The 17307-nt window shown below is 38.6% G+C and overlaps 3 protein-coding genes across 5 annotated transcripts in view; 1 reads left to right on the top strand and 2 right to left on the bottom strand.

Moving 5' to 3' along the window:
* The first annotated feature begins 204 nt into the window (after positions 1–204).
* Positions 205–14241, top strand: LOC127415654 (dihydroxyacetone phosphate acyltransferase-like). Of its 2 annotated transcripts, none has more exons than XM_051654453.1 (16): positions 205–258; positions 2985–3176; positions 3253–3429; positions 3586–3715; positions 3912–4039; positions 4169–4244; positions 5194–5345; positions 5461–5591; positions 5931–6154; positions 9180–9428; positions 9527–9606; positions 9687–9827; positions 10358–10457; positions 10964–11057; positions 12881–12942; positions 13200–14241. In XM_051654453.1, the coding sequence occupies exons 1-16, from the start codon at positions 247–249 to the stop codon at positions 13241–13243; spliced, it is 1992 nt and encodes a 663-aa protein (XP_051510413.1). In that variant the 5' UTR covers positions 205–246; the 3' UTR covers positions 13244–14241. The 2 variants fall into 2 exon arrangements, with proteins under 2 accessions (XP_051510413.1, XP_051510415.1); XM_051654455.1 differs by lacking the exon at positions 205–258 and adding an exon at positions 323–434 and having other exon boundaries at positions 13200–14238.
* Positions 10434–17307, bottom strand: part of LOC127415640 (DNA (cytosine-5)-methyltransferase 3A-like) — a 69128-nt gene continuing 62254 nt past the window's right edge. Inside the window, exons 23-24 of one of the 2 annotated variants that reach the window (XR_007892968.1) lie at positions 11240–11837; positions 10434–10529 (exon numbers count right to left, since the gene is read on the bottom strand). Coding sequence is in view for 1 of the 2 variants with exons in the window: in XM_051654416.1 (XP_051510376.1) it covers positions 11834–11837 (4 nt within the window). In the remaining variant the exon portion in view is untranslated. Of the gene's footprint in view, positions 10530–11068; positions 11838–17307 lie in introns of those variants that run through there. The other variant, XM_051654416.1, reaches the window with a different exon arrangement.
* On the bottom strand, positions 13785–14672 carry LOC127415696 (uncharacterized). Its single transcript, XM_051654517.1, has 2 exons — positions 14533–14672; positions 13785–14305 (listed from the first exon to the last, which is right to left on the bottom strand). The coding sequence occupies exons 1-2, from the start codon at positions 14648–14650 to the stop codon at positions 13785–13787; spliced, it is 639 nt and encodes a 212-aa protein (XP_051510477.1). The 5' UTR covers positions 14651–14672.

Here is a 17307-nt window from a genome sequence, read left to right as displayed (position 1 = left end):
ATTTTTCTTTTATCTCCTGCACAGTTAATTTGTTTTATCACAGCTCTTTTGAATGTGATAATCTTTTATAAAGATAGCTTAAAGTTGGAGATTATTGGGGGTAACAGGTGGCGTGATGGAGGCGTTCTCGCGGTGCGCGCACTCATTGGCTCGTGAGCGTCGGGTCCGAGTGTCTGTCGGTTCAAGGTTCAGTTTGATGGGACGTCAGGTCAGAGGAGAGTGAAAACATCTGCTTCTGCATCAGACATGGAGCGAGCGGTATGAACAAAACTCTGTCTGTTCTGTAGTTTGTTTTATTTGTCATGTTTCTTGGTTTTGTTCCTTGCGGACATTGTATCGTATCCATAAACGACAGCCTGGTTGATGATAACGGAGCATCTGCTTTTGCCGAGTCGAATAGCTCGCTTGCAGTGTGAACACTGTGAAACACACAGGTGTTTTTTTTTTCTTTACTTTCATTATTGTAAAATATTGAAAATGTTTTAATAATAGACGTCGTGTCAAGTTGAACACATCCGCGCTCTTGCGTTTAAGAAGAGAACGCATGGGTCTCGCGACGCGTAAAATCGCATTATTTTAACGCAACGGAAAAAGACGCGTGTGTATGTAGACCAACAAGTGAAAACAAGTAAAAAGTGTTTTTGTTTCCCTTTCATTGTTGGAAAACATGTAAAACGAATTAATGATATAAACAACACAAAATGACACAGGTGTTACATCAACTTTTGTTTGTTTTGAAAAGCAGCACAGATACAATTTCACATTCAATAATATTAATAATAATAAAAATAGTAATTATTATATATACACACACACACACTGGCGGCCAAAAGTTTGGAATAATGTACAGATTTTGCTCTTATGGAAAGAAATTGGTACTTTTATTCACCAAAGTGTCATTCAATGGATCACAATGTATAGTCAGGACATTAATAACGTGAAAAATTACTATTACAATTAAAAAAAATAAAATAAAAATCAGAACTTCTTAAACTACTTCAAAGAGTTCTCATCAAAAAATCCTCCACGTGCAGCAATGACAGCTTTGCAGATCCTTGTTATTCTAGCTGTCAGTTTGTCCAGATACTCAGGTGACATTTCACCCCACACTTCCTGTAGCACTTGTCATAGATGTGACTGTCTTGTCGGGCACTTCTCACGCACCTTACAGTCTAGCTGATCCCACAAAAGCTCAATGGGGTTAAGATCCATAACACTCTTTTCCAATTATCTGTTGTCCAATGTCTGTTTCTTTGCCCACTCTAACCTTTTCTTTTTGTTTTTCTGTTTCAAAAGTGGCTTTTTCTTTGCAATTCTTCCCATAAGGCCTGCACCCCTGAGTCTTCTCTTTACTGTTCTACATGAAACTGGTGTTGAGCGGGTAGAATTCAATGAAGCTGTCAGCTGAGGACATGTGAGGCGTCTATTTCTCAAACTAGAGACTCTGATGTACTTATCCTCTTGTTTAGTTGTACATCTGGTCTTCCACATCTCTTTCTGTCCTTGTTAGAGTCAGTTGTCCTGTGTCTTTGAAGACTGTAGTGTACACCTTTGTATGAAATCTTCTGTTTTTTGGCAATTTCAAGCATTGTGTAGTCTTCATTCCTCAAAACAATGATTGACTGACGAGTTTCTAGAGAAAGCTGTTTCTTTTGTGCCATTTTTGACCTAATATTGACCTTAAGACATGCCAGTCTATTGCATACTGTGGCAACTCAAAAACAAACACCAAGACAATGTTAAGCTTCATTTAATGAACCAAATAGCTTTCAGCTGTGTTTGATATAATGGCAAGTGATTTTCTAGTACCAAATGATCAATTTATCATGATTACTCAAGGATAAGGTGTTGGAGTGATGGCTGCTGGAAATGGGGCCTGTCTAGATTTGATCAAAAATGACTTTTTTCAAATAGTGATGGTGTTGTTGTTTACATCAGTAATGTCCTGACTATACTTTGTGATCAGCTGAATGCCACTTTGTGAATTAAAGTACCAATTTCCTTCCGAAACAGCAAAACCTGTACATTATTCCAAACTTTTGGCCACCAGTTTTTGTGTGTGTATATATATATATATATATATATAGCCACCTATTACAAAAACGTACTGTGGCAGGACCATGCTACTGTTATGAATGAGATAGTAATACCTTTCATATTTTCCATGGTGCTGAATGATTACCATATTTCATTTCCATATTTCAAGTTTACTCTAAATAATTAAAAATTGCAAATATAAAAAAGTTTGCTAGATTTACGCTGCTAAATAAAGCGGAAACGCGGCATCACAGTATGTGAAAAGGATACATTTCTTATTATTTTCTTTGATTTTGGGGTGAAATGTGACGTTTTCACAAAATTCACTCTTACAAACCCGAAATGAATCGCAATAATTGGTTGTTATCTTTGCTTTTGATATAGACTGTTCAGCCATGACGTCAATTTGCAGGCAAACCCGAAAGGCTAATTCACCATGGGTACCCTCAGGAATTTCCTATGGATTTTTAGAATGGGGGTTTTCAATTTATGAGTAAAATAAGGTCATTATGTGGTAAACATTACTTTAAGATATTCGTTTTTGTTTGTTCTACAACATAAATTTCACACAGACACAGTCATACCTCAAACATGAATTTTGAAGCTGCCGTTTAAAAAAAAAAAAAAAGCGAACAAATTGCTAGATAATTTATGTTGTAGAACAAAAGTCCAAGTATCTTAAAGTAATGTTTACCATAGACCTTATTTTAATCATAAATCCAAAACTGCCATTATAAAAACCCATAGTAAAATCTCAAGGCTCAAAAATGCTAATTCTCTTTTTGGGCTTTTTGGACTACAATCTTAACAGCTCTTTTACTCCTTGATATTAACTTTACCGTCAATGGTGGCAAAATAAATGACAGGGTTGATACTGTTTGTATACAAACAATTTCTACATGAATGAAAATATCAGATTTAGCAGGAATATGTTATTTGTGTGTTAGAGTGCTGATGCATTGGAGGCAGAACCTGATGGCTTCTTTGACATTCTGGAGGAGAGGAGGCGGGATAGTGACATAAAGCACGCCCTTCGGACTTTTAACCCCCAGCCGTATCGTGGGGCCACACCCACTTCAGCTAGCGCTCTCAACAGGATGGTGCTGGAATCCCAGTACTTGAGCTACATCATACAGGAGGTGAGAGAGAGAGAAAAAGAGAGATTGATGGAGACATTCATACCAGTATTTTTCATTGTCTGTCACTCTTACGCAGATCGCGCTTGAGAGTGATGAACCACATGAGGTAATTCTCGAAGAGGCATCATCGATTCTGGAGGAGATGGGTCAGAACCTTCAGCTGGGCTTCATTCGTCTGCTGGGATTCATAATGAGCAAAGTGTTTAAGAGTTTGTTTCGCTCTATACGTGTCAACCAGGATGGACTTACACGGGTTAGTAAAAATTCTCCTAATAAGTTAAGATTGAATTGTTAATGCTTAAATCCACCATAATAATGGAAAAAAAGGCTGATGTTTCTGTGAAAGGTTGTACCGAAAACACAGAAATCTGCTTTACGTATAAAAAGTGATTCGAATTTCTGTCCTCAGCTGCAGCAGGCCATTCAGGAGTATCCCGTTATCCTGATGCCCAATCACAGGAGCTATGTGGACTTCCTTGTTGTGTCATATATCATGTTCACCTATGACCTCTCTATTCCCGTCATTGCAGCTGGAATTCGCAAGTATCTGCAGATTTTTTTTATGTTTGTATGTAGCAAAACTTCACAGTCCCTCATTTTTCACTCACATATTTTGCATGTACATGTACATTTTTAATTTAAAGATGGCCATAAAATCATACTTGTATTCAAGCTACGGTACCACATTTTTACTCCACTTCTTTATAAATCTGTCCATCTTTATTTCTCCCATAGCTCTGATGGGGATGAAGCTGATTGGTGAGATTTTTCGGCGGTCGGGTGCATTCTTTATTCGTCGTGCCATTGGCTCAGACAAACTGTACTGGGCGGTGCTATCTGAATATGTCAGAACAATTGTCCGGGTGAGATTTGGATAATTTTTGAATGACTTTTTGCAAATAACAGTATTTTCCATTGCACTAGTGAAAATGTATTTAGCCACAGAAATTGAACTCTTGAGACTGTCAAAAACAGTTGCTGTTTTTCTGCAGACAGGTTTTGCGCCTGTAGAGTTTTATGTTGAAGGATTACGGAGTCGAACGCTGAAATCTCTCACACCAAAGCTAGGTAAGCTAGTACACTTAAAGGGATAGTTCACCCAAAAGTGAAAATTCTCTCATCATTTACTCACCTTCATGCCATCCCAGATGTGTATGACTTTCTTTCTTCTGCAGAACACAAATTAAGATTTTTAAAAGAATATTTCAGCTCTGTAGGTCCATACAATGCAAGTGCATGGGCGGCAAAATGTTGAAGCGCCAAAATGCACATAAAAACAGCAAAAAAAAAAGTTAAATCCATGTCTTCTGGAGCGATATGATTGGTTTGGGTGAGAAACGGATCAAAATGTTAGTCCTTTTTTACTATCTTTCTCCACTTTCTTCTTCTTCTGTTTGTGGTGATTTGCATTCTTGGTGGGTATCACCACCTACTGGGCTGGGAGGAGAATCTATGGTAAAAACAGACTTAAATATTGATCTGTTTCTCACCCACACCTATTATATTGCTTCTGAAGACATGGATATAACCACTGGAGTCTTATGAATTACTTTTATGCTGTGTTTATGTGCATTTTGGAGCTTAAAAATTTTGGCACCCATTCACTTGCATTGTATGGAACTACAGAGTTGAGATATTCTTCTAAAAATCTTAGTTTGTGTTCTGCAGAAAAAAGAAAGTCATACACATCTGGGATGGCATGAGGGTGAATAAATGATGAGAGAATTTTCATTTTTGGGTGAACTATCCCTTTAAGTCAATATAAAGTCAAAATTGACCCTGTTTGCTTTTCTTAGTACGCATTCCTTGTCTTATTGTGCACAAATAACCAATGCATGTTGTTCCAAAGAATTTTTTTTAATAAAGGTGAATTATAAATGCGGGTTTCCACAAGGGCCTGTTCTGGGTCCTTTGCTGTTCTCTCAGCTCAGTTCTTTGAGCTAAAAAGCATCCTCTTTGGATAAAAGCATCTGCTAAATGAATAAATGCAAATGTAGTTCTGATTGGGTCCTCACAGGAATGATGAACATGGTGTTGGAACCCTTTTTTAAAGGAGAAGTGTTTGATATCAGTCTAGTCCCCATCAGCATCAGTTATGATCGCGTGCTGGAGAATTCCCTCCTTGCTCACGAGCTGCTGGGTGTGCCCAAACCCAAGGAGACCACTGGGGTACTGTCCAAACTCTTTCATCATAGAAGTCTGTGTTACAAAATATGAATGAAATACACTTGGTAACATTTATGCAAAACAGAGTGACTTATTCTTGCTTGCTGTGAATGTGCAGGGTTTGCTGAAGGCCAGGACGGTGCTGAAGGAAGATTACGGCTGCATGCATGTGTACTTTGGCAGCCCTATGTCCGTAAGAGACTTGGTGAAGGGAAAGATGAACCACAAACAGTACAATCTTGTGCCCAGGTAATATACACAGACTTAACTACTTCTGAAATTTGCCCTGGGATCAGTGAAATCACCAATCACTGAACTACTCAGCCCAATAATCAATGTTGGGGAAACTACATTGTAACTTTAACTTGCAAACAAGTTACATGCTACTAAAGTAAACTACAGTCAGTGTTACACATTTTTACACAGATTTTTGTTTTAGTCATAGTTTGTCTTTTGACGAAAATGTCTTGCAAATTTAGTCAGTATTTCTTCATGTCATACATGAAGAAACTAAATTACATTTAGTTAATACTTCCAATAATATGCTGTCATTAAAGTTCCCTCTTTTTGTTTCTGTCTCATTTACAGAGACTTGCCCATGAAGCCCAATAAGGAGACACAGGAGTTTGTGTCAGGTCTTGCCCACATGATGGTCCGTTTGCAGGAGAAAAATGTAGTACAGAGCCCGTGGAACCTGATGGCCTTTATTGTCCTGCAGAATCTCCAGGGCATTGATTTCAACCAGCTAACCCACAGAACGCTCTGGCTGAAAAGACTCGCCCTGCGGTTTGGAGCTCACCTCAACTGGCCCAGTAAGAGCATGTACAGAGATCATATTCAACCAATAAAATTTCATTACACAGTCAGTACGTCTACATGCACATTCAAAATCAAGCTACAGTGGGTTTTTGCATAGTTGGGCTACAGTCTTCATTTGTCTGTCCAAGTATACAGTACACGACACAACGCATAAATATTAGAAGGATGTCATCTAAGGAGGTGTTAAACATGTTGAGCGTTGAGGCCACTTGCAGTCCAGTTAACGTGTATACATGCTGGACTCAGCCGAGCTACAATTCTGTTATCTAGATCTGTTAGTCCGACTTCGCTAAAATCATATTTCAGTCAGGCTTAAGCGTTTACCTGTAATTTAAAAAAAGACAAATTATTGTTTTAGTCTTACTGATCTGATTTTTGCGAAGTTGGACTAACAGATCTAGATAATGGAATTGAAGCTCGGTTTTGTAAAGCATTTACACATTTATCGGAATTGAAAGTGCATAAAACATACTGGATCACACATTAAAAACACCATTACCTCCTATAAAGGAAGGTTCCGGGTTTAATACAAGTTATAAAATTGCTTACCAACCTTCAGTGTCATGACCATGTAAAGCCAGCAAACTTAGTCTGACAAAACTAGTCTGACCACTATTTAAACAACATTACAGTTAAAATAAAACACATTTTTGTGCAGAAAAAAAAATATAAGTGCTTTTATATGTGTTAAATTATATATGTGCTGCACAGTTCTCATTTTAAACAGTCGGGAATGCCTTGCCCCATTGACTTCTAATGTATTTGCATTACTTTAAACAAGATGTTGTATGTCACAGATGATGTCAGAAGAGATTGATTTGTATTGAGCCTGGAACATTCTTTTAAAATGTGTGAGCTGAATTACATTGCCCAAAGCTAGCCATACATTATAGTGTGAGCTGTATATTCTTATAATTTAATAATACACATGTGCACCTCCTTTAGGGGTTTATTGTGTCTTTCTAATTAGTTTAGCTTTCTCAGTATGATGCACTGGTATTGTGAAGTACTCGTGAAGGTTCTTTAATTCTAGGACTCATGCCAACACGACGATCTTGAAACAGTCAGACAGATGGTTTTTGCCTGGTAGATGATAAACTGAGCACTGAACAACCATCTAGAACCCCCTAAAAACTACACGAAACATACTAGAAACCACATAGCAACGCCCTAGCAACCACTTAGAACATCCTTGAAACCACATAGCAATGCACTAGCAACCACTTAAAACATCCTAGAAACCACCCATAAAACCCAAGCATTAATTTAGAACATCCTAGAAATTGGATAGTAATGCCATAGCAACCTCCCAGAACATCATATAAACCCCACATCAATGCCCTATCAACCACCAGGAACACCCTAGCAACCACTCAGAACAACCTTGAAACCACATAGCAATGCCCTAGCAACCACTCAGAACATCCTAGAAATCACACAGCAACTCCCTAGCAACCACCCAGAACACCCTTGCAACCACTCTCAACATACTAGAAACCACATAGAAATACCCTAGCAACCACTCAGAACATCCTTGAAACCACATAGCAATTATCTAGCAACCACTTAGAGCATCCTAGAAACTGCATAGCAATGCCATATCAACCACCCATAAAACCCTAGCTTCCATTAGAACATTCTATATATTGCATAGTAATGCCTTAGGAACCACTCAGAACATCATAGAAACTGCACGGCAATGCTCTAGTAACAACCAGGAACACCCTAGCAACCACTCAGAACATCCTAGACACCGCACAGCAACTCCCAAGCAACCACCCAGAACATCCTAGAAACCACATAGCAACACCCTAGCAACCACACAGAACACCCTAGAATCCATTTAGAACATCCTATAAATTGCATAGTAACGCCTTAGCAACCCCTCAGAACATAATAGAAACCACACAGCAATGCCCTAGCAACCACCAGGAACACCCTAGCAACCACACAGAATATCATAGAAACCGCATAGCAACGCCCTAGCAACCACCCATAAAACCCTAGCATCCATTTAGAATATCCTATAAATTGCATAGTAATGCCTTAGGAACCACTCAGAACATCATAGAAACCGCATATCAACGGCCTAGCAACCACCAAGAACACCCTAGCAACCACTCAGAACACCCTTGAAACCACATAGCAATGCCCTAGCAACCACTCAGAACATCCTAGAAACCGCATAGCAACACCCTAGCAACCACACAGAATATCCAAGAAACCACATAGGCAAAGCCCTAGCAACCACTCAGAACACCATTGAAACCACATAGCAATGCCCTAGCAACCACTCAGAACACCCTAGCATCCATTTAGAACATCCTATAAATTGCATAGTAACACCTTAGCAACCTCCCAGAACACCCAAGCAACCACCCAGAACATCCTAGAAACCACATAGCAACACCCTAGTAACCACCCAGAACATCCTAGAAACCACATAGCAACACCCTAGTAACCATTCAGAACATCCTAGAAACCGCATAGCAACACCCTAGCAACCACACAGAATATCCTAGAAACCGCATAAGCAAAGCCCTAGCAACCACTCAGAACACCCTAGCAACTACCCACAACATGTCTTTGTGTTGCATCATGGAGGCGACTTTTGCACAGGCAAGCACCACTCACATTTACTTTAGAAAATGTAAAAATCTAGTTTTATAATCACATTACCTCAAAGTACCTTATATTGTATTGTCAATCAAAGAATGCAAAGTCATGTCAATTTATTTATATAGCACATTTAAAAACAACAGACCATTGACCAATGTGCTGTACAATAAATAAAATGCATACAAGACATGATAAAAAATTAAAACTGAGAAATTAAACAGAATAGATATGAATAGATCAAAATACTAAATACAGCAAAAACAAATCTCATCTCTCAGTTTGTGAAAAAGCCAGGGAGAAGAAATGGGTTTTAGCTGAGATTTAAAATTAGATCAAGTTGAAGCCGTTTTAAACAATGTAAACACATAATATGGGATTTTTTTTCCATCTGTTTTGAAGAGCACATTTCAGATTCTGAGGTGATGTCATCGAGCATAATGCTGCATCACTCAGTAGTGTGCTGTGAAAGGGGGCGTGTCAATTTGGTGGAGGAGGCGGGTCCAGGACCTGTCAGTCAAGAGGAGGCCGTGTTTAGGCGTGCTGCTGCTGTGCTCATGTGTGCCTCCTACAGGAATCAAGCTCTGCACGTATTTAATCGGCCTGCTATGGTGGCCATCACTATGACAACAGCTGCAAATAATAGGACTGGTCAGTCCCTGGTCTTCTGTTAATTCCCTTTGGTTAAAAATATAAACATGAATACCGCTTCTTAGAGAACAGGGTCACTTGTGTCATTCCTTTTCCAGATGACCTCTTTCGTCGTTTTAACTTCCTGTTGGAACTCTTTTCCAATGAGTTTGTCTTCATTCCTGGTCAAGTGGTTCAGGTGAGCCACACTGTTTAAGCATAGCCTTTGACATCTGAACACAAGACATATGTCTAAACATCTGTCTCTCTCTCTCTCAGGATTTTGAGGAGGGGTGTTCTTTGCTACAGCAGTCTGGCATAATTGGCTGCTCCAATAAAGAGGTTTACGTGAGAGATGACAGCCAGGAAACCGTTGCCTTCCTCAGAGCAATTCTGCAGCCTTTAATAGAGAGTTATCAGGTGATTGGGGTCATTTCTGATTCTTATATATCCATCACAAACTGATGTATATTTGCATTACTTTTTTTAAATATGCATAATCAGATTTCAATTACTTTTATTTGGAATTACCATATGGAATTGACTTTCCACACCAAAAGTGATGTCCATTGGAATGGATGCAAGATCTGAAAGGGTTAAAAAAAATAATCAGAACATGCAATAAGTAATCCAAAAGTAATTGGATTATATTACATAAAAGTGGAATATAAAAGATTTCTGATTACAATTTTAGTTGTGTAATTTGTAATCAGTACCAGATTACATTTAAGTAGTAATCACCCCAACACAGTCCATGGATATATAAAACGCAGAGAGAGACACACAGTAGAAGAACAGTACGTGTGTAACAAAAAAGCAAATATTAAACTTGTTTGTTGGTGGCTCAAAGTTTTTCAGTATAACTGTTCCTATAGTTTAAAATTTCCTTATGCAAGTGTGCAGAAAGTACAATATGTCTGTATAATCTCAGTATTAATCTGTGTGTTTAGGTGGTGTTTAGGTTCCTGTGTGAGGAGAGCTCGCTGATATTCAGAGAAAAGAACTTCTTACCCAGTGTCCGCAGTTTCATCATGAAGCTCCTTATTTCAGGTGAGGGATCATGTTCAGATAACCTCTGATTCCAGAGGAGCTGATGTTTGCTTTGGGTATCTGTGACATGACCTTAATGAGTAAATAACAGGTTATTGCATGTCCAAAGGTGAACAGAGTGTTCAAAATACACTTACCTTAATGTTCACCAAATTGTTTTTTTAAAAATCACCCTCATGTCTTTCTAAATATTTTTGACTTTTGTTTTTCTCTGGAAAAAACATCTGGAGGCTTTTGAGCTTCATAAATGACAACAAAAGCACCATAAAAGTAGTCTATATGAATTTAATGAGATTTAAGAACTCTAGCGAAGGGGGAGGATTTTAAGCAAATAAGACATTTGGTCTTTTCTTTGCACAAACCAATTATACAGTATGGCTTCAGATGACTTGGAATATTGTGCATGGGCCGTATAACGCAACTCTACTGTTTTGATAGAATTTTCATTTTTTGGTAAACTAATCGTTAAGCTTTTGTCTGAAATCTTTCTCTTTTTTTATTTACAGGTGAAGTTCATTCATATGAGTGTTTATCATCTGATGTACAGAAGAATGTTCTCTCTGCTTTGCTCAGGATGGCTGCTGTGACCAAAACCAAAGTGTAAGCAGCAATGTTTTAGAAATAAACATATAACCAAAACCTATTTTGGTTTTATTACCCTTAATGCTAACATGCTTGTGGAACAGGGTAAAATGGAAAGGAGGCGGCGAGAACCGGACGAGTAAGTTTCAAAGTAATGTTTTAATAAACTTAAACAAAAACACACAAACATAAACACATACAGGGCAGCTGCCTGTAGCTCTCTCTCTCCCGAACTGCCGCCTCCAGCAGCCTTTATCCCTCTCATCATCTTGATTAGCCTGATTAGGGGCCGGGCGTGCGTCATCACGGCCGGCCCTGCCCTCCTCCCTCCTTTCCTTCAGGCCAGGGAGCCCCCGGCATGACGTACATCCCCCCCCCTCCTTTCCGGAAGGTCTTCCCCGCCTTCTCGGACCTAATAGGGAGACAAGGGGAGGGAAAAACAACCCAAAAAAAGAGAGGGAAAGGCCAACACAGAGCGACAGCGGGAAAGAGAGAGGAGAGAGAGAGAGAGAGAGAAAAAAAAATTACTCGCCGGTTCTCTGATACAACGTAGCTTGGTCCTCGGTCACCCCTCCACCCTCTAGTGGATGACAACCCCTCCTCTCCGGGTGGATTGGAGGCAGTCCTCCGGCCCCTGGTGGACGGAACGCTCTGCTGCGTTTTAGTGGATGGTAGGGGTCTCCTCAGCTCCTGGCAACGGTTCTCCCGCTGTCCCCCGGCGGATGGCCGCGGCTACTCCTTTGGAGTGGATGGTAGTGGCGAGGACTCTACTACGGCGCATCCCTCTTCCTTCCCTAGCTTCGGCACCAATGTAACACGGTAAAATGGAAAGGAGGAGGCGAGAACCGGATGAGTAAGTTTCAAAGTAATGTTTTAATAAACTTAAACAAAAACACACAAACATAAACACATACAGGGCAGCTGCCTGTAGCTCTCTCTCTCCCGGACTGCCGCCTCCAGCGGCCTTTATCCCTCTCGTCGGCTTGATTAGCCTGATTAGGGGCTGGGCTTGCATCATCACAGCCCGGCCCTGCCCTCCTCCTTGCCACAGCTTGTGTTTTAAAGTGATAGTTCACCCAAAAAAGAAAATTCTATCAAATTTTACTTACTTTTTAAAATTTACTTTTACCTAATGCTATCCGAGATGTGTATGACCTTTCTTCTGCTGAACACAAACAAAGATTTTTAGAAGAATATCTCAGCTCTGTAGGTCTATACATTCCAAGTGAATTGTGGCCAGAACCTTGAAGCTCTGAAAAGGAGATAAAGTCAGCATAAAATTAATTTATAAAACTCAGTTATAACAGACCAGAATATAACTCCCTTTTCACTGTACATCTTGCCATCGCAATCTCTAGTTATGATCATGATTTCAAGCTCGATTACACTTCCTAGTGCTTGACGCATGCGCAGAGCGCTAGATGGCGTTGCAGGAAGTGTAATCAAAATTAAAATCATGATCGCCAAGGAGACTGCTGTCAAGATTTATTGTGATAAAGAAGTTATATTTTGGTCTGTTCTCACTCAAAACCAACTGGATCACTTCAGAAGATATGGACTAAACCGCTGATGGATTATGTTTATGCTGCCTTTATGTGCTTTTTGGGGATTCAAAGTTCTGGCCACCATTCACTTGCATTGTATGGACCTACAGAGCTGAAAAATTCTTCTAAAATTCTTCATTTGTGTTCTGCTGAAGAAAGAAAGTCATACATATCTTAGATGGCATGAGGTTGGGTAAATTATGAATTTCATTTTTGGGTGAACTAACCCTTTAATGCCAGAAATTAAAAACAGCAGCTATAATGTCCTCTTTCTTTCTCTTTATCTCTTTATTTCAGTGATGAGCAGAATGAGTTCACAGTGAATAAAGCTGCAGTGAAGAGAATATGGGACCTACTAAGTAAATACATTGATATTTTTGTACTGGATCAATCAAAGACACTGCACAAATGATTCAAATCTCTGACAAATTAAAGTGTGGACCCTGTTGTCAGTAATACTATCTTATGGCTGTAGAATGGAATAATTCCTCATGATATTGGTACTGTAGTGACTATAGCTTTTAGGTCTGGAACCTCTACATTTTTAAATATTTCCATAGCAACTTAAATGGAATTTCTAAATTGAATTTTTCACTATGTTTGGTGTCCATGGCAGATGGTGAAATGACTCCTCGGATCAGTTCAGATGCCAGACTATGAAAAGAATCAGATGACAGCGACTCATCTCTCCATTTTACACCAGCTGAACTCATCTGTTGTGTTAATCACAGAGGTTGTTTGTGTGTTTCCTAGTGTAACACACAGAATAAACCTACAGGAGCTGCTCTAGATGTAGAACATAATTGAATAGACTTTTATTACAAGTACAATGGATAGAAATTCATATTCCATTTGAAAATCATACAGACAGTAGATACTCACATATTACTTAAAATTACAGCAAAAATAACATAGAAGTAGATGATAATGTCTATGTTTTAAGTATTAGTTTAACATGCATTTGTTTTTAATGTTGATAAAGTAACTGCATTAATGAAATATTTTTTTAATCTGTGTAGTTTAAAATATATATTTTTGTATGAAATCATTATAATAAAACATTGATTACAGTATGTATATTCCTTGAACGGCCCCTTTGGAGGGCGGGGTTTGATAGAGAGGGCGTGGTCTAATTCAATTCTGGATACAGCACCTTTAAGTGTCAATTAGCCTATTTTGTTTTGAGAGGCTACAGGAAATCTCATTTCTTTTTTGCGTGATTTTTCCTCATCTGCGGCTTCAGCGAAGTGATCGGCTCCTGACAATACTCTGACAGGTATTCCTCCACTTGTTCTCTCAGTTTCTGTGATGCTTCTCTTTTTCTCTTCTGTTCTTTGTCCCATTCATCCACATCTTCTTTAAAGGACAGCAGCATCTGTTGCGCCCACCTCATCGTCGACAAAATGAGAAACAGCACCCCCTGCAGGAAGTGTCTGACACCGACACACAGAGTCGACACGACTGCCAACAGGTGTAAAACTGATTCACAACATAAACACAGTCCCTCCAAATAATATATAGCGCTGTTCCTAAAACCCTCTGAGCAATTATGTTCTCCAATGCAACACTTTTCATCAGTGTTATGAACTGCGATTAAAAAATGCCACACAGCGTTGGCGAAGTGTACAGTGGCATAACGCACAGGTAACAGCGCCAGGTACAGCTGACACACTACTGTAGTCACCGCATGAAGAACCAAACGACACTCGTTAATAGTTTTTCCTGTGAATAAAAAAAAAAAAAACGCATTGTTTTTCAAATAATGAAAAGTGTTTAGGCTAATATACATATATTGTTCTATCCTTATATCAATATTTTAAACCAGATTTAATGTAGATAATTACGCCTACTTCGAAAAAATTATATATATATATATATATATATATATATATATATATATATATATATATATATATATAACATTTTAGTTTAAACACCATGATATTTACCATCCACGAAATAGATAATCCAAATAGCCAAGAGAATCCACATCTTTATGACGAATATGTTGCTCGGACTGGTAGTGAATGTGGAGTGACCGGTTGTTCGTGAGAAACGAAACTTCATTACACGCCTCGTCCCTAGTGTTTATCTGTATACGGAAATACAATCCATTAAGCGTGATTTCTTTAAGGCTGTTTTGATCTGAGTTAACAAGGCAGAAATGTCACAAAGGCTTCTGTTTTGTTGGGGGATTATGGGATGTGCACCCATTTTTATTTATAAGAATAGATCTATTTATAAAAAAAAAATGTCAAGATCTTTTGTCGTTCAAACTATCAGAAATAGCATAAAGCACACTTTATATTGTACTGTTTTTTTTTTTTTTTTTTTTTTGAAGATTTAACGTTTCCTCCCGTTTTTTTCGGGAATGGAAAAAATACGGAAGTCCGTTTCCGCCACGTCAAATAAAGAAAAATCCAGCACACGTCATAATTTTGAGATATCTCAAAATATCGAGAAAATATCTCATTATTTTATAAGCGCGACTTCCGCGCTCGAGGCGTTAAGGACATACTTTATTAATGTTATGCACTAACCCAAACCCCTTATTTAAACTTAACCAATCAGTAGAGTGTGTAAACATGATAGGAAGCTGTTGTGTGTGACAGAAGCAAGTAATTGTCGCATATTAGATGAAAATGATGTCCAGCGACGTCATTGGCTGTAGAGAAAGTCGTAGGAATTCAAACGAGTGCAGTCGCACGATATCATACGTATTAGCCAAATATAGAAAAGTCGTACGAATCCTGACGATTTCGCCGTGAGTGTGTTGCATATTCTACCCCTTATCTAGAGTTAAAGGTGCAATTTTGACTAATATAACCAATCTTATAGTGTCACTTCTGGTTAGACCTCAGCGATTGCCATACGTTGTCACAATTGTTCTCTGTTGTTTACTGTGTATGTACACCTCTGAGACCACTGCAAAATGGTCAGTTTCTCTGGATTTACTATTTATAGGTATGTGTTTGAGTAAAATGACATTTTTTGTTTTATTCTATAAAGTACTGACAACATTTCTCCCAAATACCAAATAAAAATATTGTCATTTAGAGCATTTATTTGCAGAAAATGACAACTGGTCAAAATAACAAAAGAAAGATGCAGTGTTTTCAGACCTCGAATAATGCAAAGAAAACAAGTTCATATTCATTTTTAAACAACACAATACTAATGTTTTAACTAATAGAACTAATGTTCTATAGTTCAGAAATCAATATTTGGTGGAAAACCCCTGATTTTCAGTCACAGCATTCATGCGTCTTGGCATGCTCTCTACCAGTCTTTCACATTGCTGTTGGGTGACTTTATGACACTCCTGGCACAAAAATTCAAGCAGCTCGGCTTTGATGGCTTGTGGCCATCCATCTTCCTCTTGATTACATTCCAGTGGTTTTCAATGGGGTTCAGGTCTGGAGATTGGGCTGACCATGACAGTGTCTTGATCCGGTGGTCCTCCATCTACACCTTGATTGACCCGGATGTGTGGCATGGAGTATTGTCCTGCTGGAAAAACCAATCCTCAGAGTTGGGGAACATTGTCAGAGCAGAAGGAAGCAAGTTTTCTTCCAGAATAATCTTGTACGTGGCTTGAATCATGCGTCCTTCACAAAGACGAATCTGCCCGTTTCCAGCTTGCTGAAGACCCCCAGATCATCACCGACCCTCCACCAAATTTCACAGTGGGTGTGAGAGGCCTCTCCAGGTCTCTGTCTAACCATTAGATGACCGGGTGGAGGATCGGTGATGAGATATTGAGATATTATCTTGAAATTTTGAAATATTGTCTCGAAATAATGAGATAATATCTCAAAATAATGACTTGTGTGCTGGATTTTTTTTTACATTTATTTGACGTGGCAGAAACGGGCTTCAATAAGAAAACAAGTCGGAGTCGAATCGTTTCCGAAACTAGGAATCAGATTCGATTTCAAAATTTCTGGAATTGAACAGCGCTGGTTGTAACAAGGATAATTTTTAACACCATCAGTTCACACGCACCTACTTCACCGAAGATATAAGATTAAAGATAAAATTCCAAAATATATTTAGAGTTACTGTTGAAATTAAACTGCAAATTAACGTGCAAAATTCTTTCTAAATATTATTATTGAGTGCAATATGTATGTTTTCTTTAGATGAACGTTATTCTCTCAAACCAATGTTTGAGAACCACCAGTTGTTGGGCGAAATGTCAGCCTACTATTTACTTTGCATCTTCTTTTTTTTTTCATACTATGTAATGAGAGTTGTTACAGAGGCTAATTTTCAGCCAAGCATCTCCTTTTGTGCTCAATGGAGGGGAAAAAAGTCATACCAGAAACTATAAGCTTACGTAAATGATGACAGAAATTTTATTTTTGGGTGAACTATCCTTTTAACGCAAGAAAGACAGGACGAGGATTATTTTAGCACAAAAACAGTACATTTAATTCAAGTGTTTCCTAGCACAAGTGCACAGGAAAGAAGCCATTGTGTTCAGCTGTCTTTCCTTCCACTCAGAGTTATTAAAGGATGAACTGCTACTATCACACCCCAAAGACCATCAAAACACAACAGAACTTCAGCCACAGAGAGAGAATGTGACATAACCTATTTAAGTGGATGAAGAAAGTTGAGAAAGAATGAGGTTGTGTTCTGAATTGATCTTCCTTAAGATAATAACTGAATGCCACTCTCTGAATCAAACATGCAATGCAATGAGGCCATGTGACAACAAA

Source organism: Myxocyprinus asiaticus, chromosome 25 (assembly GCF_019703515.2).
Source record: "Myxocyprinus asiaticus isolate MX2 ecotype Aquarium Trade chromosome 25, UBuf_Myxa_2, whole genome shotgun sequence".
In the NCBI taxonomy this organism is placed as follows: domain Eukaryota; kingdom Metazoa; phylum Chordata; class Actinopteri; order Cypriniformes; family Catostomidae; genus Myxocyprinus; species Myxocyprinus asiaticus.
The sequence above is the reverse complement of the archived record's forward strand: the minus strand, read 5'-3'. Positions and strand labels throughout refer to the sequence as shown.

Excerpts from the sequence above, each read along its gene's own strand:
- LOC127415696 (XM_051654517.1), bottom strand. The coding sequence starts at position 14,650 with ATGAAGTTTCGTTTCTCACGAACAACCGGTCACTCCACATTCACTACC. Across the intron at positions 14,306-14,532 it reads GATTATCTATTTCGTGGATG|GAAAAACTATTAACGAGTGT; the intron begins GTAAATATCATG and ends TTTTATTCACAG.
- LOC127415654 (XM_051654453.1), top strand. Across the intron at positions 4,040-4,168 it reads ATGTCAGAACAATTGTCCGG|ACAGGTTTTGCGCCTGTAGA; the intron begins GTGAGATTTGGA and ends GTTTTTCTGCAG. Across the intron at positions 10,458-10,963 it reads CATGAAGCTCCTTATTTCAG|GTGAAGTTCATTCATATGAG; the intron begins GTGAGGGATCAT and ends TTTTATTTACAG.